The following is a 25484-nucleotide window of genomic DNA, read 5'->3' as shown; positions in this document are numbered from 1 at the left end:
AGTATTTGAGACTAGACACAGTTAGGCTTAGTTGCTATAACCATAGGCCATGATCTTGGATTATCTTTGTTGATTGTTCGTTAGTTCAGTTGTATATGTTGGTTTCCTAAAATTAGGTGAATAATGAATATCAGAATGACCGAATGACTTCCGATACTAAGATTGAATAGCGTAATGGTAGTTGACTTGTGATACTTGTGCGAATGGTAGTTGACTTGTGTGAAATTGTCCATTGTATGTTAAGGAGATAAAAGCAAGTATAATGTAAGTTAGGAAACAGATTACCAGGGAAGAGTTGGTGAGAATAAGAACCTTTTTTGTGGCGACGAGCTGTAGGTAACGTGCGTTGTTGACTCAGTTTACTTACCATGCTTATTTGTGAACTCTTTTACTGATATGTTCTTCTAACCATTGTCGACCTATGATGCTTACCAGTACTAGTGCTGTACTGATACTACTCTTGCTACATCCCTTTTTGGGGTGGAGAGTTTTTCAAGAAATTGATCGTTAGAGTTTTTCGAAAGATGCACGGTGCCTATCTTGAAGGCCTCCATCCTTTTCATTCCGAGATGGAGGTTAGGTCATAGATTTATTATTGTATTCCGGTTCAACATTAGTCGCTCTTGTACTAGTCTAGACACGGGGAAAACTGTGTCAGTGTATTTATTAATTGGTGTAAACACTTCCGCTAATTTATTTGAATATATTGATTTGATTTTCGCTGTTGATTATAAGATTTAATGAAGGTTAATGAATCTTGTTCTTTACTCGCAAATGTTTTGTTTTGGTTGAGGGTTCACTTACCGAAGTGGGGATGGTAGGTGCCCGCGCGATCCTAAATGGGGTCGTGACGACTTCTTTCCCCCTATGCTTGGAATTCTCATTGGCCCAAAAAGATCTATATAAAGAAAATCAAGTGGCCTTAAGGTACTGTCACGACCCGCCTAGTGGGCCATGACGGGCACCCGGAGCTGACTACCGAGCACCACATATCTTACTACTATCGTCTTAACCTTGACACATATCAACTTCATAAAACATATACACACATATATATGTATATATATATATATGTATATATATATATATATATATATATATATATATATATATATATATATATATATATATATATATATATATATATATATATATATATACATATATGCATAAGCCCTCGCGGTAGCAAAAGAATAATGTACAAAATGTATATCGAGGGTCATATAACATCTGCTACCCACATACGAGTATCTACGAGCCTCTAACTAAAACTCTGAAGTCATGAAGATGGGACAGGACCCCACCATATCCAAGAATATACACAAAAGAATACATCAGAATCAGCACCTCCGGTCTATGGAAGTGCTCTGGCTCAAGCTGGTCTGGCTCATAGGAAGCTGGGTCGTCTCCTTGTCTACCTGTGGGCATGAGCACAGCATCCAAAAAGAAGAAGGATGTCAGTACGAGCAATGTACTGAGTATGTAAGGCATGCATCGCAAACAACAAGGGAACAAGAAGAGAGAATAAAGATAGGGAGATAACCGGTGACTACTTGCCTCTTAAAACGGAGTCATGCATGCATACTCGTAAAATATCATATCATGTATTGCTGCGGAACATGCAGCCCGATCCATATATCATCATATATCAATATATTGCCGTGGAACGTACGGCCCGATCCATCACCCATATAGCCCGCGTCCGGGATGATATCATAATATACCAACTGATCAGGTGGCTATGCGTCTATAGCGCCTCACATATCCCCATGTCCCCTTTATACATATACATATATAATATACATAGCATGCATGAGAGCTCAAATAGAAGTGCCCTCTATCGGAGTGACGTAAGGTCGTGAACCTCCGATTATATTATGGCATCATCATCATCGCTATGTCTCACCTTGAAGGAACAAAGATCATGAGGTGAGACAACAACGAAGAATAGCATCGATGAAATCATAAAGATAGGAATATCAAGCTCATCATAGCATTATTATCATCATCATTGTCAAGGAAAATATCTTGTCTCTAGCTCATAAGGGACTCTGGATAATCCTAGACTTTCAACTTTGGAATGTAAGAAGGTCATGGAAGCATAGGAAAAAAAATTGTGAAACAAGAATCATGCCTTGAAAGAAGAGAACGGCCTTACATACCTTTGTATCTCCTTAACGATATCGACTAAAAGCTCTCCTCCCGGCTTACAATTCTACATACAAAGGGGTTCATCCGAAGGTTAGATGGTTGAAGGTATACTTAAGCCTAAAATGAAGCGAATAAGGCTAACAAAAATTGGGCAGCATTTCCTTTGTTTTGACAACTTTTCCTCATATGATAAAACTGCTCCCAACAACACAACGATACTCATAATGCCATGAATCATAATTTAACTACCTTTCCAACCAACATACCATTATTTGCAAACTTAAGCTCATATTTCATACTTGCCCCTAATACAAATCCTTCAACTACTCAACACCATTATTAACATGAAATAATTGTAAAACTCACCTTTGATTATGTAGAGATGATCTTTGGATGAGGATACTCCACTTGAGAGAAACTCCACTTCACTACCCAAGAGATTTTCAACCACTATTAACCCTTAGGAAGCATTCACACCCTTGATTCTACCAACTTTTGGTGTTTGATCCTATGATTTCCTCCTGATATGTGTTAAGGTGATATGGAGAAAGTTCTAGAGGTTTAGAGAATATTTGAGAAGTGGGAAATGAGAAAAAGAGAGAGAAACTGTGCATATATAAAAATGAAGTTCGGACCCGACCCAAAACCTACGGTTCACTATACGGACCGTACAACATATACGGTCCGTATATTGGACCGTACAATTTATACGGTCCGTATATTGGACCGTATGTTTACGGTCAGGTAACCACCCTTATAAAGGGTTCTACGGTCCAGTGCATATATGGCCGTATAAAATATACGGGTCCGTATATATGGCCGTATAATCCCCAGTTTTTTCGAATTCGTTCTCGTCGCTTCGTTTGATCCCGAATCCTTATGGAACCTTCTTAGTACTTGTGTAACACATCCTTAACAATCTAACAGACATTATAACTCATCCTCAAGACCTTACTAAATATTCATTAGTTCAACACCCATGGAATCCTTCCCAAACATAACTTATACTCCGCTTCCTTTGACGAACCTAGTTTCACCAAGTCCTACGACTTAAAAATCTTATCGTATATACGTTAAGGTTGCCAATCACCCTCTCGTAGTCGTGAAGGACTCGTGTCCGCCTTACCCGACATGAATCTATTCGCGACGCAACGACATGAAATTTTCGAGGTGTAACATTCTCCCCCCCTTAAGAACATTCGTCCTCGAATGTTAAAGTCTTGGGAATCCTACGAAAATTTGGCCATAGTTTCCCCTGTAATTTGGCACTACCATCCTATCACAGCAACCCAGAATAACATCGCCACACAGGGCTACAACATCAACCATAAGAAATATGGCCACACACGACCCAGAAGTAATAAAGTAAAACATTTCATACCTGAGAACACTGATGTTTCATCTTGAGTCTCCTCTGGGGGTGGAAATAGATGCGGATATTTAAACTTCATAGCTTCTTCTGCCTCCCAAGTCATCTCCTCTCTGTTATCATTCCTCCATAAGACTTTAACTGAGGCTACCTCTTTGTTTCTGAGCTTCCACACTTGTCTATCTAGTATGGCAACAGGCACTTCTTCATAAGCCAATTTTTTCGGACTTGAATGTCGCTAGGGTACTATTTTGGTCGGATCTCCAACACACTTACGAAGCATCGATACATGGAAAACTGGATGGACTAAGTTTAGCTCTGGGGGTAAGTGGGTAAGTCCAACTCATACGCTACTTGGCCCACTCTACGTTCGATCCTGTAGGGCCCAATGTATCGAGGACTGAGCTTACCTTTCTTACCAAATCTCATTATCCCCTTCATTGGCGATACTTTCAAAAATACCCAATCATCGATCTGAAATTCCAAATTCCTACGGCGATTATCCGCATAAGACTTTTGGCGGCTTTGAGCTGTCACCAACCGGTCTCGGATAAGCTTAATCTTCTCGACCGCTTGTTGGATCAATTCTGGGACTATTAATTGTGTTTCTCCCACTTCAAACCATCCGATGGGCGATCTACACTTCCTCCCATATAAGGCTTCATAAGGAGCCATCTGAATACTGGCATGATAACTATTGTTATAGGCAAACTCAATAAGCGGCAAATGATCCTCCCAATTACCACCAAAGTCCAATGCACAAGCTCGCAACATGTCTTCTAAGGTCTGAATAGTGCGTTCAGCTTGTCCATCCGTCTGCGGGTGGAATGCAGTGCTAAATTTCAATTGAGTACCCAATCTTCTTGGAAGGATTTCCAGAAGTTAGGTGTGAATTGTGCTCCTCTGTCAGTAATAATAGATATAGGAATGCCATGAAGTCGTACTATCTCCGTGAGATACAATCTAGCATAGTCCTCTGCTGTATATGTAGATCTAACCGGTAGAAAATGTGCTGATTTCATGAGCCTGTCAACAATCACCCAAATGGAGTCGTATTTATGCCGAGAACGAGGTAATCCAACAACAAAATCCATATTGATCGCCTCCCATTTCCAGGTTGGAATTTTCATTTCTTGCAAGAGCCCTGCTGGTTTCTGGTGCTCAATTTTTACCTGTTGACAGTTTGGACATTGAGCCATAAACTCGGCTATATCTCTCTTCATTCCTTCCCACCAATACATTAGTTTGAGATCGTGGTACATCTTTGTCGCCTCCGGATGAACGGAATAACGAGAGTAATGAGCTTCTTCCAGAATCTGGCGACGCAGTCCCGCAAAGATCCGGAACGCATAACCAGTTTTGGTACCTGAGAATCCCATCCGTAGAGACTTCAAATGGAGACTTCTCTTTTTGGGAACGTGCATCTCTATAATACCTCAATTTGGGATCCTCGTATTGACGCCTTTTTACTTCTGTGTTTAGGGACGAAGCAGTTGGGTTAAGTACATTAACTCCGGTGTTGCTCGAATCCATTAAGCGAACTCCTAGGCTAGCTAGTTGGTAGAGCTCACGAGCTAATTCCTTCCTTTCTGATGGAACATCACTTCGACTACCCATGGACTTACGGCTGAGAGCGTCAGCCACCACATTTGCTTTGCCAGGATGGTATAGAATATTTACGTCATAATCCTATAATAGCTCTAGCCATCGCCTCTGACGCAAATTTAATTCCTTTTGCTTGAAAATATATTGAAGACTTTTGTGATCTGTGTAGATGTCCACATGGACACCGTACAAATAATGCCTCCATATCTTTAAAGCGTGAATGACCGCAGCTAATTCAAGGTCGTGGGTCGGATAATTCTTCTCATGTTTTCGCAGCTGCCTAGAAGCATAGGCAATAACCTTGCCGTACTGCATCAAGACACAGCCTAACCCGACACCCGAGGCATCATAGTACACCACTTAACTTTCTGATCCTTCTGGAAGTGTCAGGACAGGGGCTGAAGTCAACCTGTCTTTCAGTTCCTGAAAGCTCCATTCACAAGTATCTGTCTACTGAAATTTAGCAGCTTTCTATGTTAGCTTCATCAACGGTGCTGAAATAGAGGAAAACCCTTCCACAAATCTCCTGTAATACCCTGCCAATCCCAGAAAGCTACGGGCTTCTGTGGGCGTTGTAGGCCTTGGCCAGGTCTTCACAGCCTCGATCTTTTGAGCGACAACCCGAATACCATCGGCTGAGATGATGTGGCCTAGAAAAGTTACAGAGTTTAACCAGAATTCACATTTTGAAAATTTAGCATATAATTTGCGAGCTCGAAGAATTCCAAGGACAGTACGCAAATGTTCTGCATGCTCTCTCTCCGATTTAGAGTATGCCAGGATATCATCGATAAATACAATTATAAATAAATCCAGGAATGGTTTGAACACATCATTCATCAGGTTTATGAACACTGCTGGAGCATTGGTCAAGCCAAACGACATCACCCGAAATTCATAATGACCATATCTGGTTCTAAAAGTCATCTTCGGAATATCTTCTTCCTTGACTCTCACTTGATGGTATCCTGACCTCAGATCTATCTTGGAAAACCACTTGGCTCGTTGCAATTGATCGAATAAATCGTCGATCCTCGAAAATGGATATTTATTCTTTATTGTTACCCTGTTCAACTGCCTATAATCAATACACATCCGCAGGGATCCATCTTTCTTCCTTACGAATAAGACGCAGTGCTCCCCGTGGTGATGAACTCACCTAATAAATCCCTTCTCGAGTAGATCTTTCAAATCCGTGCTTTTAATTCTTTCAATTCTGCAGGAGCCATTCTGTAGGGAGGGATAGATATTGGCTCAGTATCCGGCAATACATCGATAGTAAATTCAATCTCCCGTTCTGGTGGAAGACCTGGAAGCTCATCCGGAAATACATCTGGAAACTCGTTTACTACCGGAACAGATTGAAGAGTCGACGGTTTTGCTTCCGTGTCATGAACTCGAACTAAATGATAGATATAGCCCTTGGCAATCATCTTCCTTGCCTTGAGGCAGGAAATAAACCTGCCTCTTGGAGATGCAGTATTACCCTTCCACTCTAAAACTGGTTCTCCCGGAAATTGGAAACGGACCACCTTGGCCCTACAATCTACATTTGCATAACAGGAAGCTAACAAGTCCATGCCCATAATGACATCAAAATCCAGCATTTCCAATTCAATCAAATCAGCTACGGTGTGTCAGCCACACACTACAACTATGTAGCCCCTATAGACTTGCCTGGCTAATACTGGGTCACCAATTGGAGTGGACACTTCAAAAGGTTCAATTGGCTCGAGTTTTATCCCGATACGACTAGCAATGTAAGAAGTAATATATGACAAGGTAGAGCCCGGATCAATTAATGTATACACATCATAAGAAGATACTGTCAATATACCTGTCACAACGTCGGGAGGGTCTCGGCATCCTCGTCGTCCGGTCAATGCACAGATACGGTTTTCGGGGATCGCTCGACCAGAGGCTCCTCTCCTCCGCCCGCCACGGCCCGCCGAAACTCGGGGAAGTCCGCCCCTCCCCACAGGCGCACGCGACGATGAAGAACTCGCGCGCCGAACCGGTAGGCTAAGCCTCATCTCGGCCGCTCCTCAACGGACAATCACGCATCACGTGGCCAACTCGACCACAGGCATAACAAGCATCCGAGCCTCGGCGACACTGACCCGAATGTAACTTACCGCATTGACTGCACCGTGGTACCGGCGGTCTCCTCTGGCTAGAATCACCACGATACTGGGAACCTGAAGCTCCCGAACCCTGACTCGGCCCAGAATAAATAGGACGATCAAACTTTCGACCCGCAAACCGATGAGGTGTACTAGATGCAGGCTGGCCTGAATATCTGGAATATTGCGGCCCCTGGCCTCCTCTGTACTCACCGCTAGCGCCCGCTAATCTAGTCCTTTTACCGTGTCCCCTATCCCCATCTCGCTCTCCCCTATGCGGTTGTTGTTGTTCTTCCAAGTTCTGGGCATGCGCTTGGATACGCGAGATGTCCATTTCATCCAAATGAGTGAAGGGGATCGTCAAATAGTCTTTAAATAAGTGTGGCCCTAAGCCTCTCACAAATCGGTGTACCCAATCTCCCATGTCTGCTACCATGGCCAGAGCATATCTAGCTAATGAATTGAACCGGAGACTATATTCCCGGGCACTCATATTCCCTTGCTTAAGATTCAAGAATGTATCGGCCCAAGCCCGACGAACCTCAGGTGGCAAATAATGCCGAATAAAAGCATCCACAAACTCTAGCCATTTTGGGGGAGGTGCATTTTCCCTCTTGAAGAAGTCCAATTGTTATACCATAAAACAAATACGTCCCGCAGTCTATACAAAGCCAACTCCGTGGACTCGGTATCAGAAGCATGAATGATTCTCAATGTCCTCAATACCTCATCAATAAAGCCCTGCGGGTCTTCATCCAATTTCGACCCGAAAAATTCTGGAGGATTTAAGCTCATGAAGTCACGGGCTCGGGCACTAGCCGCCCGCCTATCACTGGACCCGCACTCGCCGCCGAGCTCGCGCGGCAACTAACCGAGTTAGCAATTGAACGCATCCCGTAAGTCCCGATTTGGAGCAATGGGGAGGAGCCGGAGCCCTCTCATGCTCCTCTCTCGTCGCTAGAGGATAGAGGGGAGCGGCTCTGCGAGGGAGTAGCACTCTGAGCCTCGCTATGTCCTAACTCAGCTGGAGGCTCTCAGCTAGTGCCTTCCCCGGTGGCATTTAATATTGCACGGATTTGCTTCTTTTTTGACGGCATCACTGAAATCATAGCGCACAATTAGAATAAAGGAAATCTTACATCATGGCTCTATCGTACGATCTATGGAAAGAAAGACGGTCATTATTCCTAAATGTCCCGCAGCCTCTTGTTTATAAGTGTGGAGCGCTTCACACCCATAAACAAGACTCTACTGGACACGGCTCGTAGACACACCCTAGGACGCAACTGCTCTGATACCACTTTTGTCACGACCCGCCTAGTGGGCCATGATGGGCACCCGGAGCTGACTACCGAGCACCACATATCTTACTACTATCATCTTAACCTGGACACATATCAACTCCATAAAACATATACGCATATATATATATATATATATATACATAAGCCATCGCGGTAGCAAAAGAATAATATATAAAATGTATATCGAGGATCACATAACATCTGCTACCCACATATGAGTATCTACGAGCCTCTAACTGAAACTCTGAAGTCATGAAGATGGGATAGGACCCCACCATATCGAAGAATATATACAAAAGAATATATCGTAATCGACCTCCTGGCCTATGGAAGTGCTTTCGGTGCAAGCCGGTCCGGCTCCTAGGAAAGCCGGTCGTCTCCCTATCTACCTGTAGGCATGAGCACAGCATCCAAAAAGAAGAAGGATGTCAGTACGACCAATGTACTGAGTATGCAAGGCATGCATCGCAAACAACAAGGGAACAAGAAGATAGAATAAAGATAAGGAGATAACCAGTGACTGCTTGCCTCTTAAGGCGGAGTCATGCATGCATACTCATAAAATATCATATCATGTATTGCTGCGGAACGTGCAGCCCGATCCATATATCATCGTATATCAATATATTGTCATGGAACATACGGCCCGATCCATCACCCGTATAGCCCGCATCCGGGCATCCCGCGTCCGGGATGATATCATAATATACCAACTGATCAGGTGGCTATGCGTCTATAGCGCCTCACATTTCACCATGTCCCCTTTATACATATATAATATACGTAGCATGCATGAGAGCCCAAATAGAAGTGCGCTCTATCGGAGTGACGTAAGGTCGTGAACCTCCGATTATATTATGGCATCATCATCATCGCTATGTCTCACCTTGAAGGAACAAAGATCATGAGGTGAGACAACAACGAAGAATAGCATCGATGAAATCATAAAGTTAGGAATATCAAGCTCATCATAGCATCATTATCATCATCATTGTCATGGAACATATCTTGTCTCTAGCTCATAAGGGACTCTTGATAATCCTAGACTTTCAACTTTGGAATGTAAGAAGGTCATGGAAGCATAGGAAAAAAAATGTGAAACAAGAATCATGCCTTGAAAGAAGAGAACGGCCATACATACCTTTGTATCTCTTTAACGATATCGACTAAAAGCTCTTCTCCCGGCTTACAATTCTACATATAAAGGGGTTCATCCGAAGGTTAGATGGTTGAAGGTATACTTAAGCCTAAACTGAAGCGAATAAGGCTAACAAAAATTGGGCAGCATTTCCTTTGTTTCGACAACTTTTCCTCATATGATAAAACAGCGCCCAACATCACAACGATACTCATAATGCCATGAATCATAATTTAACTACCTTTCCAACCAACATACCATTATTTGCATACTTAAGCTCATATTCCATACTTGCCCCTAATACAAATCCTTCAACTACTCAACACCATTATTAACATGAAATAATTGTAAAACTCACCTTTGATTATGTAGAGATGATCTTTGGATGAGGATACTCCACTTGAGAGGAACTCCACTTCACTACCCAAGAGATTTTCAACTTCTATTAACCCTTAGGAAGCATTCACACCCTTGATTCTACCAACTTTTGGTGTTTGATCTTTGATTTCCCTCCTTGGATATGTGTTAAGGTGATATGGAGAAAGTTCTAGAGGTTTAGAGAATATTTGAGAAGTGGGAAATGAGAAAAAGAGGGAGAAACCGTGCATATATAAAAATGAAGTTCGGACCCGACCCGAAACCTACGGTTCACTATACGGACCGTACAATTTATACGGTGCGTATATTGGACCGTATGTTTCATCCAAAAAACCACCCTTCACTGGAAGGGTTCTACGGTCAGGTATGCGGGCCGTATAAAATAGACGGTCCGTATATATGGCCGTATAATCCCCAGTTTTTCCGAATTCGTTCTCGTCGCTTCGTTTGATCTCGAATCCTTATAGATCCTTCTTAGTACTTGTGTAACACATCCTTAACAATATAATGGACATTATAACTCATCCTCAAGATCTTACTAAATATTCATTAGTTCAACACCCATGAATCCTTCCCAAACATAACTTATACTCCGCTTCCTTTGACGAACCTAGTTTTACCAAGTCCTACAACTTAAAAATCTTATCGTATATACGTTAAGGTTGCCAATCATCCTCTCGTAGTCGTGAAGGACTCGTGTCCGCCTTACCCGACGTCGGTCTATTCGCGACACAACGACATGAAATTACCGAGGTGTAACAGGTACTCACTTCTTTCTTTAGTTTAAAGGAGGATCTAACCTGCTTCCCTCTTATGTAAGCGTCACACACCTTGTGATCTTTGAAATTGGTCTTTGGAAACCCACGAACCAGGTCCTTTGCAACACGTTTATTCAGCAGAGAAAAGCTTGCATGTCCCAGTCGTATGTGCCATGGTTCAGCATCATCATCCCTGGCACTGAGGCATGTCAAATTACCACCATTTAATGAATCAAAATCTTCCACATAGATATTCTTGAACCGTTTTGCTATTAGCACCACTTCACCAGATTTGATGTTGGTGATAGTGCAGGAGCTGTACAGTAACTTTACTTCATTTCCCTTGTCACAGATTTGAGACACACTCAATAAGCTATACTTCAATCCATTTACATAGTACACATTCTCAATTGTGTGGGAGAGTGTCTTACTAATTTTTTCAACACCAAGAATATATCCTTTCTTGCCATTTTCAAAAGACGCACTCCTTCCTTGGAAGGCCTTGAGTGAGAGGAAATCATCCATTCTTCCAGTCATATGCTTTGAGCAACCACTATCCATGTACTAATTTTGACTGCCTCCTTTCACTCCAGCCTGCAAACAGAGTCACTTATTAGATTTAGGAACTCTAATAAGCTCGGGTCCCTTATAATGATAGAACTGGTAAATTAAGCATCTTTTAGTCCATGTGGACAAAACCGTTTTCCTTTTTTAGGGACTAGGTCCTTTAGCTCTGGATTTCTTTTTAATGAAATTCTTATTTTTGTGCAGAGACTGAAACTTGGCTTTGCATGTTTCTTTATAATGGTCAGTCTGACCACAATGAGTGCACAACCAATTTCCAGTCGTAGTGACATCCTTGTTGTGGGGATTATAAGGGATTTTAGCCTTTTAGAACCCGATGCCTTGCCTACCTCCTCGATCACTCTTGTATATAGAGGCAATTACGTCGGAGGATCAGGTCCACTAAAGTGACTTGTCAAGCTTATTTTTTTACCATTTTCAAATTTTCTTGAAGCTGCTTATTCTTTTCTAACTCAGTAGTGAGGCTCATTTTAGTTCTCTTAAGCTCACTTTCAAGATCAAGCTGAATCTTACTAGCCTCCCCTTTCTCTTTAGAAGGAGTGTCCATCCATTTTTCATTTGATTATTTAGCAAAGAAGTTTTCTCTAGTTACTTCATCAACCTGTTCCTTCAAATCTATAATGGACACTACTATGTCATCCCTCTCGTGTTCTAATTCACTAATTTCTTAACCTAGAGGACCCTGTTCTTCAATGTGACTATGATATGCATCAATTAGTACACTTGCTAATGACATCAATTTTTTCTGAGAGTAATTTTTCAAATTTTTCTGAACAACTAGAAAATTTACCTCATTCTCTTCATTGTCATAATCAAAGATCAGATTTAGTCATGAGTGAAAAGGTTGATTCATATCTCAAAAGTCCATCATCAACAGCCATCAATGAAGCATCTCCTTGATCATCTTCATCTTCTGATTCACGAGGAATCTCCCCATTCCGCCAGAGCCTGTTTCGCCAAGTTGTCAGCAGTTTCTCTTCTTTTGAATTTCATGTCAGGGATTACTATCTTTTGAGTGTTGTTCTTATAGTAGTCCTGAATGTCAATAGGACATTCTCTGATGAAATGTCCAAGTTTTCCACACTTGTGTTAACAATCATTTCCTCTAGGATTTTTACTTATGCTTCCCTTTCTTTCGAAACCACCGTTTTTCCAAATCATTTTTTGAAACCTTCAAGTGAGATCAGCCATGTCCGACTCATCGTCACTAGAGTCATTTTTAGCAGCATCTTTGAGAACTAGGTTCCTCTCTTTCTTTGGGTCCCTTCTTTCCTGATCTTGTTGTCTTTTAAGCTTGTAAGTTTTGAGATTCCCAATAAGCTCATCAATGGTCAGTGTTTCCAATTCCTTGGCTTTAGTAATAGCATTGACTTTTATTTCTCACGAACAAGGCAACACACTAAGCAACTTACGAACCAATTTATTGATAGGAATGATTTCACTAAGAGAATGGAGTTCATTGATTATGGATGTGAATTTGGTATGCATATCATGAATGGATTCACCATCCTTCATTTTAAAAAGATCATACTCAGTGGTAAGCATGTCTATTTGGGACTTATTTACCTTACTTGTTACCTCATGAGCAGTTTGAAGTACATCCCAGATGTCCTTTGCAGATTGACATAACGATATACGGTTGAACTCATCAGCTCCAATGCCGCATACAGGGATTTTCTTGGCTCTGTAGTTCTTTTCAACAACTTTCCAGTCAGTCTCATTATACTCCTTTCCTGTCTTTGGAATTGTTGCGACACGAGGCTCATCTTTCTTCATAAGAACAAAAGGACCATCACAGATGATGTCCCACAACTCAGAGTCCTCAACCATGAGGTAGTCATGCATCCTTGTCTTCCAACACCCATAATATTTTCCATTAAATCTTGGTGGTCTTGTGCTAGATTGTCCTTCCTCTAGGTTTGGTGGAGCAGCCATTTGAAAGATCCTTTCTAGGTGTTAACCTTTTAGAAAGAACATGCTCTGATACCAATTGATAGAATATACGAGTCCACCAAACAGTATAGGTTCTCTATCAGTTCCATTTAGTAAAACAGAAAGTAAATAACACAAGAGATTTACATGGAAAACTCCTTGCGCAAGGGATTAAAAACCACGACCTACCAAGTAGGATTTTTCAAACTTCACTATAACTGAGCAACTTCAGATTAAAACCTATTGCAACCTAGGAATTAAACTCTTAATCCCTTCCCTCTTACAATAACTCTATTGTAAATCCTTTACAATAACTCTATTGCAAAGAACACACCTTGACTAACTCTAGCCAAATAACAACTGAGAAAAGGTTGACAATCCATCCTACTATGACACTTCTTGAAAGTAGTGTAGGAATACAAATACAAAACCAAAATACAATGACTCAACAAAGCTAAGGACTTAAGACATCTTCAGTGTTGGATTTGGTCTTTGTGTTTGTCAAAACTTTGTTCTTTAGGATATCCTGGAGAATAGTGGCGGCTGGCACTTTGGAGTGTATGATTTTCAGATTGCAAAGTGTTAGGGTTACACTTGTAACATGTTGTTTATATAGGGAAGCATGTGAGATGATATGAAAGAGACATTTTATGTAGTTTTGACCTCTACCAAACTGCAATTGTGTCATCATACAAGATCGTCGCTAGTCGGTACAGTGCAACATCTTTACAGCTGTAGAGTTGACCCTGCAATGGCTAGGGGACCTGATCGTATCTGGTCCCTATCTAGTTCCTCGAATATGTTTGGCAAATCATCAAAACACGAAATACCATAACTTATCAATTTCCAACTGAAATTAAGAATATTGGATGGATGACTATTAATTAAGTAATTATTTTCAGTGCTCATCCCACAATCAATATGTTTATACAAAACTACATATATATGTATAATTAATATTCTAAGACATTTATTTCTCCTCATTTATCAAATATGCAAATGCCAATATCACGGTTACAACTTGAACTCATCAAGTCATCCAACTTAGGCCCTTCTTCCCTTCCACTTTGTAAAAGCAGCATTCCCAAATCCGAACCATTGTGAGGTTCATAGCTTGAAACTCCGTCCTCATCATAAGAAGATTTCTCATGACTATCGTGGCTTAATTGAGAAGCAACAAACTTGTCGAGGGCTCGCCAGTCTGTTACTCTGTCATTGACATTCTTATTTATCTTTCTCCTTTTCGTAATCTGCCCATCTTCTTCACAGTTATTCTCCGAGGCCAGTGAGACGGAGCTTATCGGTCTTTTCATGAGTGGCACGGTGGGGCTTGCTAGCTGAGGAAGCTGAACAAATTGATCTGAATGTAAAAAGATGAGATTGTTGTTATTATTATTATCGGGTTCTATCTCTTGCTTGCATAGTGAATTCTGGCTCATGAAATTTTGAGGAGGAAGTTGTCTTGGAATATTATCAAGAGGACTCAAAACGGAGCTGACTCCACTTGGTTCATCATAAAGATAATTTGATTCCCATCCTTCTCCAATATTGGTCTTTGTTTGGCCGGTTATTCTCTTTTTAAATGCTCGACAAACCACCCAGCCTTCTTCCTGCAAGATTTTAACCAAAATTAATTAGTTAATTCTCTTGTTTCTTTAAGTGACAATGTTTGACTGGTCACGGAATTTAAACACTAAGAAAGATATAAGGATTTTTGAAGCATGTACAAATTGAACATTAAGGATCCTCCTAGTATGTTGTAATCAAAGCATGTCATATCATATCTATAAGAGAGTGTTATTAAGGTTAAATGAAAAGGTTAAACTAAAAAGTTTCTAAATTTAAAGAAATATCAATATTTTTATAAGGCTTAAGAAGAAAAGAGTGTGTAAAACAAACAAAAAATAGCCCGACACAATGTATTTCGCGTTCAAACAGAACTCAAGAAAGGACCACATCTCAATGGAATGCAGGAAGTGTACCCTAACTCCCAAGGCTCCTCTTTATAAGAAAATTAATGGTGTGATAATATAAAAATGGAATGAGTGAAGTAGTTTACTTTAATTTATAATGATAACTCATCTCCAATTGTCTTCACTGTTATTATTTCTTATTGACTTTGTGAAAAAACTTCATCTTCATAAAGTGCCTGTACAATTGAAAAAAGGAACGTGCCTTTTAATTATTTTCGTCTTTTCTTTTCTCAGTTTTGTTGGAGTGCATGCTTCCTTTGATTGTGTGGTAAAGGAAGAAAAAGATAGTCAAAGGGGAATGTAGGAGAATTGGAATTTCTCTTTTGGAAGATTGAATTAGTAAAAGCTCTACGACCACTTATTAGGAACTCCAGAGAAAAGTAGATCCATTTGCTTAAATGGGATGCCTCTCGACTTAGAGGTGGTAGGAATCTTATTCATTTTCTTCACGTATAGTTGGACATTATATGCTATAGAATATACTAAGCATAAGTGATTGAATTCCTAGGCTGGAATAAGGGGCCATTGATAGATGATAAGGAGTTAATTCACCAAAAATATGAACCATACTTCTACGACAAAGAACTTATGTCCATGGCTTTTAAGAAAGAAAGGGTTAAGTTAAATATGTAGTAAGTAATATCTTCAAAATAAATGCATTTTAATTAACTTCTTGTAACATGTTAGTAGTTTTATTTTTCAGATTATTAGAGTACGTTTCGTATAAAGAGTTACTCTCTGTATTACCGTTTATATGAAAAGTTTTAAAAGTTTAATAGTCACACAAATACTTTGACATATTTTAGACCATAGTCTCATAAGTATTTATTTTTTTCTTAAACATCATACTGATTCAAACTATGTCACATAAATTAGAACATAAGGAGTACTTGAGACTTGTTTTTTTCAACAGTACCCGTTACTTCAAGTTAATTAATCTGAGGGCATAAAAATATTACTCCCTCCGTCCCAAAAAGATTGTCTTACTTTCTTAATTAGTTTGTCCGAAAAAGATTGGCACATTTCTATATTTATAAACAATTTAACTTTATGAGATGATTTACAGTCACACAAGTCTCTAAGGCTTGTTTTGCATCACATATTTTAAAAGTCTTTATTTATTTCTTAAACTTCGTACCAAGTCAAAATAAAACAATCTTTTTGGGACGGAGAGAGTAGTATATATTATCAGTACTTCATAAAACTTAAATTCTGAATACGAAAGGTTCATACTCCCTCCGTCCCAAAAAAATTATCCTCTTTTGACTTGGCACAAAGTTTAAGAAATAAAGAAAGACTTTTGAAATGTGTGGTCTAAAATAAGTCTTAGATTTTTGTGTGACTGTAAATCATCTCATAAAGTTAAATTGTTTCTAAATATAGAAAGAGGACAATCTTTTTGGGACAGACTAAAAAGAAAATGAGGACAATCTTTTTGGTACAGAGGGAGTATTACTTATGATATGTCCCTTGAAGAACTCCCAAGCATCTTTCTGATTTGACAGAGAAAGTGTAGAACGGAAATATGATTTCTTTTTCTCAGGAAGGATAATATAGTGAAATTGAAGCTACTTGCCTGTGGAGGATTATTCTCCTCGGATTCAAGTCGATATTCATGCATGATCCAGTCAGTTTTCTGGCCATTGGGTGCCCTTCCTCTATAAAACACGAGTGTTTTCCTCATCCCTATGAGTTTCGACATATCGTAAACAGCCTTGTCTCTTCCAGTAGCCTTCCAAAACCCAGCCATGGTTGCCCTATTGGTTCTTGTCCCTGTTGGATACTTCTTATCCTTGTGGCTGAAGAAATACCACTCATTCTGCTCTTCATATCCGATCCGGCATTTTTCTGCTTTTTTCAAATATCATTACATTTGTATGATTAATTTTAAAATGGAACACAAAAGGGAAATTAAGTACTCGGATAACTAACAACCACAAGAGATAGAAACGAAGATGTTTAAGGAAAAATTGTTTGGGAATTAAGGCTTGCATTTTTGGAAAGACTAGTAGTAAGTTGTTAAATCGACAACGAAGAACTACTAGTTGAATACATTAAGTTAGCTTGAGACGGACTTGTACTTAGAAATTAATCAGATGCTTCCTCAACAACTATCTTTAGACTGTACTCACAGCATGCTTCCTTGTCTTTGGCGAGTTGAAAGTTGTTCCGCTAATTAGAGTTTTCTTTAATTTTTTTCCCTTAAAACACATGCAACTGAAAATATTGTTAGAAATTTAGAGTCTGGGTGTAAGAGTTGGAAGACATTCCGCTATTTAGAGATTTCATCATTCTTTTCTTGTTAAAACAAACACAACTGAAAAAGACCGTTAGAACAAGGGGGTAATTGAATAACTTCTAATTATTTAATGTAAGTTAATAAAATTTTGGAAAACCTGTACATGTTCATAAGTTAGCTAGTCTGCAAGAAACCTTAATAACAAAACAGAAATCGTACCTTGAAGATCCCATGGCTCAATTCTGTAGAGATCAATGTCTCTAATAACATCAAGATCAATCTTTTGGGCTGCAATTTTCTTTCTAAGGTAGTATCCCACAAGCTCTTCATCCGTTGGATGAAACCGAAATCCGGGTGGAACACATGATGATTCATTTGTATCCATCATGACTAGTACTCCTGTTTAGTGATTGATCTGCATCAAATTCATCACCAAGACTAGATCAAAACCATTACAACTTACTCTCCGCTTCATCATCTTTAAATCATAACCTCAATAGTACCCACCTATTTAAGGTCGGTGAAAAGTTTAAAAAAAAAAAAAAAAAAAAAAAAAAAAAAAAGCTTACTGGGACTGCATCATCAACCCTACAGATGGAGAGGTGACAAGTGTACTCATATATACTCCCTCCATCCCAATTTACATGACACTTTCGTTTCTTGAGAGTTAATTGAATTAGATCAACTCAATATTTTAAAACTAAAATTTAGATACTGTTAAAAAACTATACAAAAAATATTATAAGTTGCAATTCGTCTCATGTCAATATGATAAAAAAAAAAAAAAAAACATTTGGAAATGTTAATCAAAATTTACATAATTCGAATCTCAAAACAAAAAATACCATATAAATTGAGATAGAGAGAGTAATCATCACGCCATATTTGGTGGTAAGCAACATTCAAGAACTTATCTCTTAAATGTTTTATGTATATACAAATAAGCGCGTGTTAATATAAAAACTTTTAACCTTTTTTTTTGAATTTTTTTTTTGTGCGTGCAACATGTTCTTAAACTAATGGTGGGGTTAAAGAAACGGAATGATGAGTCTTTGCTGTTGAGGAAAACCAAGGAGAGACAGTCAGTTGTGATTTGAAGGTATGAATAGAACTGATCAAGAAACGGAGAAGTAAAAGTTTGAGCTAATAATGATGATGTCTTGTGTACAGAATGTAGAGAAATGATGTATCAAGAACGGACCCTTCACCACGATATTATAAACAATTCTCTGCTATATTATTCACGCCCAACAAAATGGTCCTTAGTAAATGAACAGAAAAAATAGAACAAGCACAAAAAAGAAATTATTTAGTCTAAGACCAAAAAGAAATTGTTTAGTCTTACTTTTCGGTGGGTCGACAATAAGAGGAAAAAAGAAGCATGGGAAGCTGAATACTCCGTATTAATAGTCAAAAGTGTTTGTTGTCTGTTGCCCTAAAGAAGGTTGAGAATTTTGAGATGGCAAAAGGACAGCGGGCTTTACGGGGGTTCAGGAAGATGGCGTTAACAATATGAATTTACTTCATTTACATTGATAAATAAAAAATAATTATATTTTTACTAATCAAATTATTTATATATAAAAAAAATCAAATTTTATAGATAACTATAGAAAACTGAGAATTCATTACAAGTGGGATTAGTAAAACATGTTTAAATACACTGGTAATGTAAAAACAATTTATACACTAATCTTCAGTTTCAATTTATGTAGTGGTGTTTGAATGAACACGGAGTTTAAGAAGAAAAAAAAAGACTTAAAACTTACTCCCTCTGTCTCAAAAAGATTGTCCTCCTTTCCTTTTTAGTTTGTCCCAAAAAGATTGTCCCCTTTATATATTTAGAAACAATTTAACTTTATGAGATGATTTATAGCCACTCAAATATCTAAGGCTTGTTTTGGACCACACATTTCAAAGTCTTCCTTTATTTCTTAAATTTTGTGCCAAGTCAAAAGTGGACAATCTTTTTGGGACGGGGGGAGTATAATCTTAAACAAGCTAATTCATAGGCATTTATGTAGCTATATATCATTTTATTAAAGGTAAAATTATAAGTTTAGAACTACTACTATTTGATACCATTCTTTTTAGAATAATTTTTTTTTAAAAAAAAAAAGGTATATCACGGTAAATTGGGAAGGATACTACATTAGATTAAATCCTAACAACATTTAGGCACGCGTTGATTTGAAAGAGGAAAAAAAAGGAGGAGGCAGAAAAAAGTACAAGAGTTTTATGGGATCAAGCCGGCAAAAAGGAAACTAAAGAAAGGAAAAAGGAAAATAAGGAAAAAGGAATTAAGGTGGGTGAATTTTTGTCAAGTATGATTCCAGAGATGGCATTGTCTGAATTTCTTGTCTAGTTGTCTAGAATAAACTCGACATCTCTCTGACTCAGTTCTTTGATTGGTGCGCAATGCCCAGGACAACCCCTTTTATCAAAAAGAAAGCAATATGCATGAAGATTATTGTTAAGTCCCGAATAAATAGATGTTTAATCTATCGACAAACTTCTGTGATTGTTCATTTCTTTCACTTGAGCATCTAAAGTGGCTCTTGTTCCATTTAGACACTTCAAGTGGGTCATTCCTATTTCAATTAGACACTTTTTGCACAGTTATCGAAGCAAAACCAACACCAGTCGTCTCCTACGTGGATTAACTGGCCAATTAAATTATGTCAGCTCATTTAAATTGTGTCAACTCAATTAAATTGTGTCAACTCATTTTAATTGTAAATTTACTAATTTGTAAACTCGTGGAGTTTTGACCATTAAAAATTGGGGCTTTTGGGCTGGTTGGATTTGCAATGAGGTGGCGCCCCCTTTGGTGTTGGTTTTGCTCCGATAACGGTGCAAAAAATGTCTAAGTGGAATAGGAATGACCCACCTGAAGTGTCTAAATGGAACAAGGGTCACTTTAGGTGTTCAAATGAAAGAAATGGACGACCACAGGTGTCTGTCGATGGGTTTGGCCTAAATAGATTAAAGCCCTTTTTGTTACTCCCTCTTTCCTAATTTATGTGATACATTTTTATTTTTAGTTTATTCCAAAAAGAATGATACACTTTCTTATTTAGCAACAATTTAACTTCAAACTTTACCTTTTACGATTAACGAGATGATTTATAATCACACAACTATTTTTGACTTGTTTTGGACCACAAGATTCAAAAGTCTTATTTTATTTTTTAAAGTTCATGCTCAGTCAAACTATATCACATAAATTAGAAACGAGGGAGTAACACTTATCTTCTTCTAAGAGTTTCACACACAAATATTATCAAATAACTAATCACGGATTTTAAAACTCGCAATTTCTTCCGTAAAACTGCTATGGTTTCACAAAGCACATAATACTAGAACATGCGTACGAGAACTCTAGAGGTGCGACAACGCTTTGATAGTGAGTGGAAAACTTACTTTCTGTGTGGTTAGTAAATAGTTCTTGCCTGCTAAGGTATTAGTCATCATTAAACCGAGCTCAGTCTCACTCTCTCTCTTAGACACATACTATATCTGGAGAGAGAAAAATAATTATATATAGTTTCTATACTCTATCACCTGACTACTCGAGGCAAATGGGACATTGATTGATCGATCACTTTGAAATGGAAGATAATTAAGGGTTATCTACAGTATGTAATAATTCATTGCATGCGCTTGCATGTTATGTAACAATGGTGTAAAAAAGCTTACCTGCGATCTTTTAATTAGTTCTTTGCTTTCTTGATTGAAATGATTGGTTTATCTAAGGAGATGGGGATCGGATGGGAGTAAAGGAAGAAGGAGACAAATGTAGAAGCCGATGATAGGGAAGTAGAAAAATTATATGAGAGAAAATGGAGAGATAAGCAAGTGAGTTGGGATTGAGGGAAGTATTATAAAGGAAAGGAGGAGAAGGTGGGAGAGAGGGAGGACCGCTTAGTTGCGCATGGCTCCATGCTTGTCCCCATTGCTCATGTACACCGACAAACCATATCAAACCGATAAATTGAGTCAAATCGAGAAAAAAAATCCGATTAGTGATTTGGTTTGACTTGATTTGGTGTTGGAAAAAAAAACCCGACCATAATTAGTTTAGTTTGGTTTTAGCTAAAAAAAAGTCAAACCGAACCAAACCAACCCGACATTACATGTATTCAATTTTTAAAATATTCTATACATAAAAATATTTATTTGTATTTATATATATTTCTTAAAAATTTTCATAGTTTTTTTTATCTATTATCATATTATTCAAGCTTGAAATTAGAATTTTGAATGAGAATAAGTTTTATATCCTATGAATGTTATTAACTCATATAAAGTCCAAACCAACACCAACTCAACATTAATACTAACAAAAAAAATTCAATTTACCACTAGGAATGACAATAATGTAGGATATTTATTCTTTAGTTTTGCATAATTGGTTTAGAGAGTGAAATACATTACTTAAGTTTTTTTTTCTTGTCATGTAATTAATACTTATTAGCCGTACTTATTTTAGCATGACTTAGTATTTTTTAGATTATGGTCATTTTCTTTATGGCTTATTAATTAGCAATATTTATTTTAATCAATTTTATTATCTTTTGTTGAATATTTTAATACAATGTCATCACTCTTCTCACATTTTGTTTTATTCTCTTATGAAATACCTTAATTACATAGTTGTATCTTACTAGGATTAAATAAATATTTGAAGTAAAAGTTATATGTTTTGTATCAAGACTATTCCGAAAAAAAACCCGAATAACCCGAGAAAACCGAATAACTCGAGAAAACCGGAGGTTGAAAAACCCGAATTTTATTGGTTTGATTTGGTGTATAAATTTAAAAGCCCGAAGCAATTAGTTTGGTTTGGTGTTTAAAAAATCCGAACTAACCCGGTCCATATATACCCCTACTCTAGTGTATTACACAAAACTCTTCTTTTCATCCCTTCCTCTTCGTTTCATACATTTAATTTTCTTTTTTTCCTTTTAGTTTAACCATTTTTCATCTGTAGTTTGATCTTAACAACTTATGGGAAATAATGTAGTAATTAACTCAAGAAAACTCGTAAAATTGTTACCTCAAAGTTCCATAGCATTCAAAGGGCGGATCTAGGGCCCAGTGAGGGTGTTCACCTGAACACCCTCGGCAAAAAGTACATTGTATATATAAGGGTATTTTTGTATTGTGTACATAAATAAATTTTGAATACCCGGAGGTTGGTTCAGTGATTTAAGGGATTCAATTCACCTTGATGTTCCAAGTTCAAACCTCAGGCACAACATTTTTATTTTTCGAATCCCCTCAGTAATCATGTGATAGAAGCTGTGAGTTCATCAAACAGTATATGAGGGATCTGGTTATCTACCAGTTCCCTGAGACAGTGCAATAAGAGAATAACACAAGATTTTTACGTGGAAAACTCCTTGCTCAAGGGATTAAAAACCACGACCTACCCTAGTAGGATTTCAACTCCACTAATCGAGCAACTTCAGATTACAACTCATTGCAATCTAAGAACTAACTCCCATAGTCCCTCAACCCTTACAATACCTCTATTGTAAGCAACAGTTGACTACCTCTAGCCAAGCAAACTAATACACCTAGACTAACGCTAGCCTAGTGTACCAATCAAAGGCACCCTCTGAGAATTCAATACCATGACTAACTCTAGCCACCCACACACTAATACACTTAGACTAACTCTAGCCTAGAGTACCACTCATAAGTTTGAGGAGATAAACTTCCTACAAGCAACTTTTGAGACTACAAACAGTTTCTTAAAAGAGAAGAGTAGGTTCACAATTTAAAGAACAAAATAACAAAGACTCAATAACCTAAGGACTTAAAGCATCTTCAGTTCTGGGATCTGGTCCTTCGGCTTGTTGAGGCTTTGTTCTTGAGAGCATCTCAAGAGGTGGAGACTTGCACTTAAGGTATGAGCAATTTGATTGTGCAAGAATGATGTTTCCCTTTGGATATGTTGTGTATATAAGTGAAGAGGCAAGGTGAGAGTGATAAGTCTACTAGTGTTGTACTTCTTCACTGCTACTGTCTGCAGCTTTATAGCTGTAGAGTTGACTGTACGACGCCCTGGGGACCTGATTGAATACCTGGTCTCTTACTTGATCTCTCAAGCTATCGCAAAGTCCTAAATAACTAGATAACTATATCCCCCCCCCCCTGCTAGGGTATCTGGTTCTTTATTCATACTTTTCAAATCATCAAAAGAATAACAACATAGTAACCTTATCAGTTTACCCCTTTTTGATGAGGACAAACTTCGAACAGATGTTCCCCTTGAGAACCAGATCCCTCCTCTTGTGAAACAAAACCTAGTAACATGTTCCCCCTAAGAAACAGATCCCTCATTTTATGAAATATAACATATTAACATGTTGGTAATAGCAACAGTCTTTATACATACATACCAGGTTACCCAATGCCTTCCTCTCACAGCCTTGCTACTCCAACACCCAATCCTCTCCACTCTAACTTACACAAAATTTTCCCCCTTTCGGCATCATAGAATAGGGAAATAAGGATAGGCAAAAAAATGTAGCAGTATAAACTCAGATCCATACAGCTAACATATTATGAGCACAGTCAAAAGTAACATAAACATAAGCAGGCATTGCATAATCTGAGTAAAATGCCGAACAACAGAGAATCAGTAGTCTGAATAGCACAAAGCAAAATAACCAAATGCAACAAGTACCAATGTCATTAAAAAAAATTAGTTTAGAGAGGGCTTGAAGGAAAGGAAGATGAGCTGACATAGCAGAGATAGGCAAGATGGGACAGATCAATTTTTCTTGAGGGTTTGAAGGATCAGATCAATTCGGTCATTTGTAGCCCTTTGATCTTTGATTATTTTATCTTGTAGCTGCTCATTATGTTCCTTTAATCTGTCATTCTCAGCTTGCAATGCCGCTACCAGTTTGCTATCTGGACCAGGTTCTCCTGCTTGCTTCACCAACTGAGCTTTGAGCAAGGCATTTTCTGCTTGTAGGATTGCAATATGTGTAGTAGCCTTCTCTTGAGTGTCAATCAAACTGTAGATGATGGAATTATCACCCGTTCCATCCTGCTTTGGCACGCATTCACATTCCTCCAATGTGGACATTATGAACATTCGCTTGCGATCTCCTTTGGTGGCCTTATCTGCTGGTATCTTAAAGTGGTTGAAGACTTTTGTCGGGAAGAACCTATATGGAAAACCATGCTTGCCTTCTCTAGAATTTATTACCATAACCATATGTTCAATCATTATGGCGGGCAAGCTAATAGGGGTGAAACTGGCTAATAGCTCTAAAAGGACTAGGTCCATGATTGAAGTTGTGCACCTCCCCTCAGATCTTGGAAGCACCACTTTGTTTACGAACTCAAACAAAAGCTGATATTGGTCCTTGAGTTGCTTCTTGAATAGTGTCTCGCTTGTCATTACACCCTCAGTCCATACTATCATATTTTTGAACCCATCATAAACCTTTCCTCCAGCTGTTTTTACTCTATCTGTGGGAACTCTAAGAATCTCTCCAAGTATTTCTTTATTCAGTTCAAACATCACCTCATTTATATAGCATGTTAGGGTTGAGTTGTCAGTACATGCGAGATTGTAGTAGAACTCTGCTACCTCCTCTTCAAAGACACCGGGGGCTGGAGAGACAAACAAGTGTGTCCATTCTTGAAATTTTACAATATCCATCAATTCTTTCATTTCTGCCTCTCAATGATTTCAGGATCAAAAACTCTACCCAACAGTACTTTCTGATTTCTTAGATTGTCCTCTCTCCTCTTCTTCACGTCCTTGCTTTGTTTTATTTTCTTGGAGGAAACAGATTCCTACATGGCACATTCTTTTCTTTTCTGGGTGTGTCGGGACACACTCTCTTTTTCTTTAGACTCTTCACCTTCATCTGATTCAACAATCTCCTCAGTCAACTTTTT

The 25484-nt window shown here is 38.4% G+C and overlaps 1 protein-coding gene across 2 annotated transcripts; it reads right to left on the bottom strand.

Moving 5' to 3' along the window:
• Nucleotides 1-14208: 14208 nt before the first annotated feature.
• Nucleotides 14209-21376, bottom strand: LOC132034957 (NAC domain-containing protein 37-like). 2 transcript variants are annotated; one of them, XM_059425286.1, is made up of 4 exons: nt 21255-21376; nt 17775-17970; nt 16889-17164; nt 14209-14949 (listed from the first exon to the last, which is right to left on the bottom strand). In XM_059425286.1, the coding sequence occupies exons 2-4, from the start codon at nt 17941-17943 to the stop codon at nt 14324-14326; spliced, it is 1071 nt and encodes a 356-aa protein (XP_059281269.1). In that variant the 5' UTR covers nt 17944-17970; nt 21255-21376; the 3' UTR covers nt 14209-14323. The 2 variants fall into 2 exon arrangements, with proteins under 2 accessions (XP_059281269.1, XP_059281265.1); XM_059425282.1 differs by lacking the exon at nt 21255-21376 and having other exon boundaries at nt 17775-18086.
• Between the last annotated feature and the right edge of the window lie 4108 nt (nt 21377-25484).

This window comes from Lycium ferocissimum, chromosome 2 (genome assembly GCF_029784015.1).
Source record: "Lycium ferocissimum isolate CSIRO_LF1 chromosome 2, AGI_CSIRO_Lferr_CH_V1, whole genome shotgun sequence".
In the NCBI taxonomy this organism is placed as follows: Eukaryota; Viridiplantae; Streptophyta; class Magnoliopsida; order Solanales; family Solanaceae; genus Lycium; species Lycium ferocissimum.
This window is presented reverse-complemented; position numbering and strand designations above follow the sequence as displayed.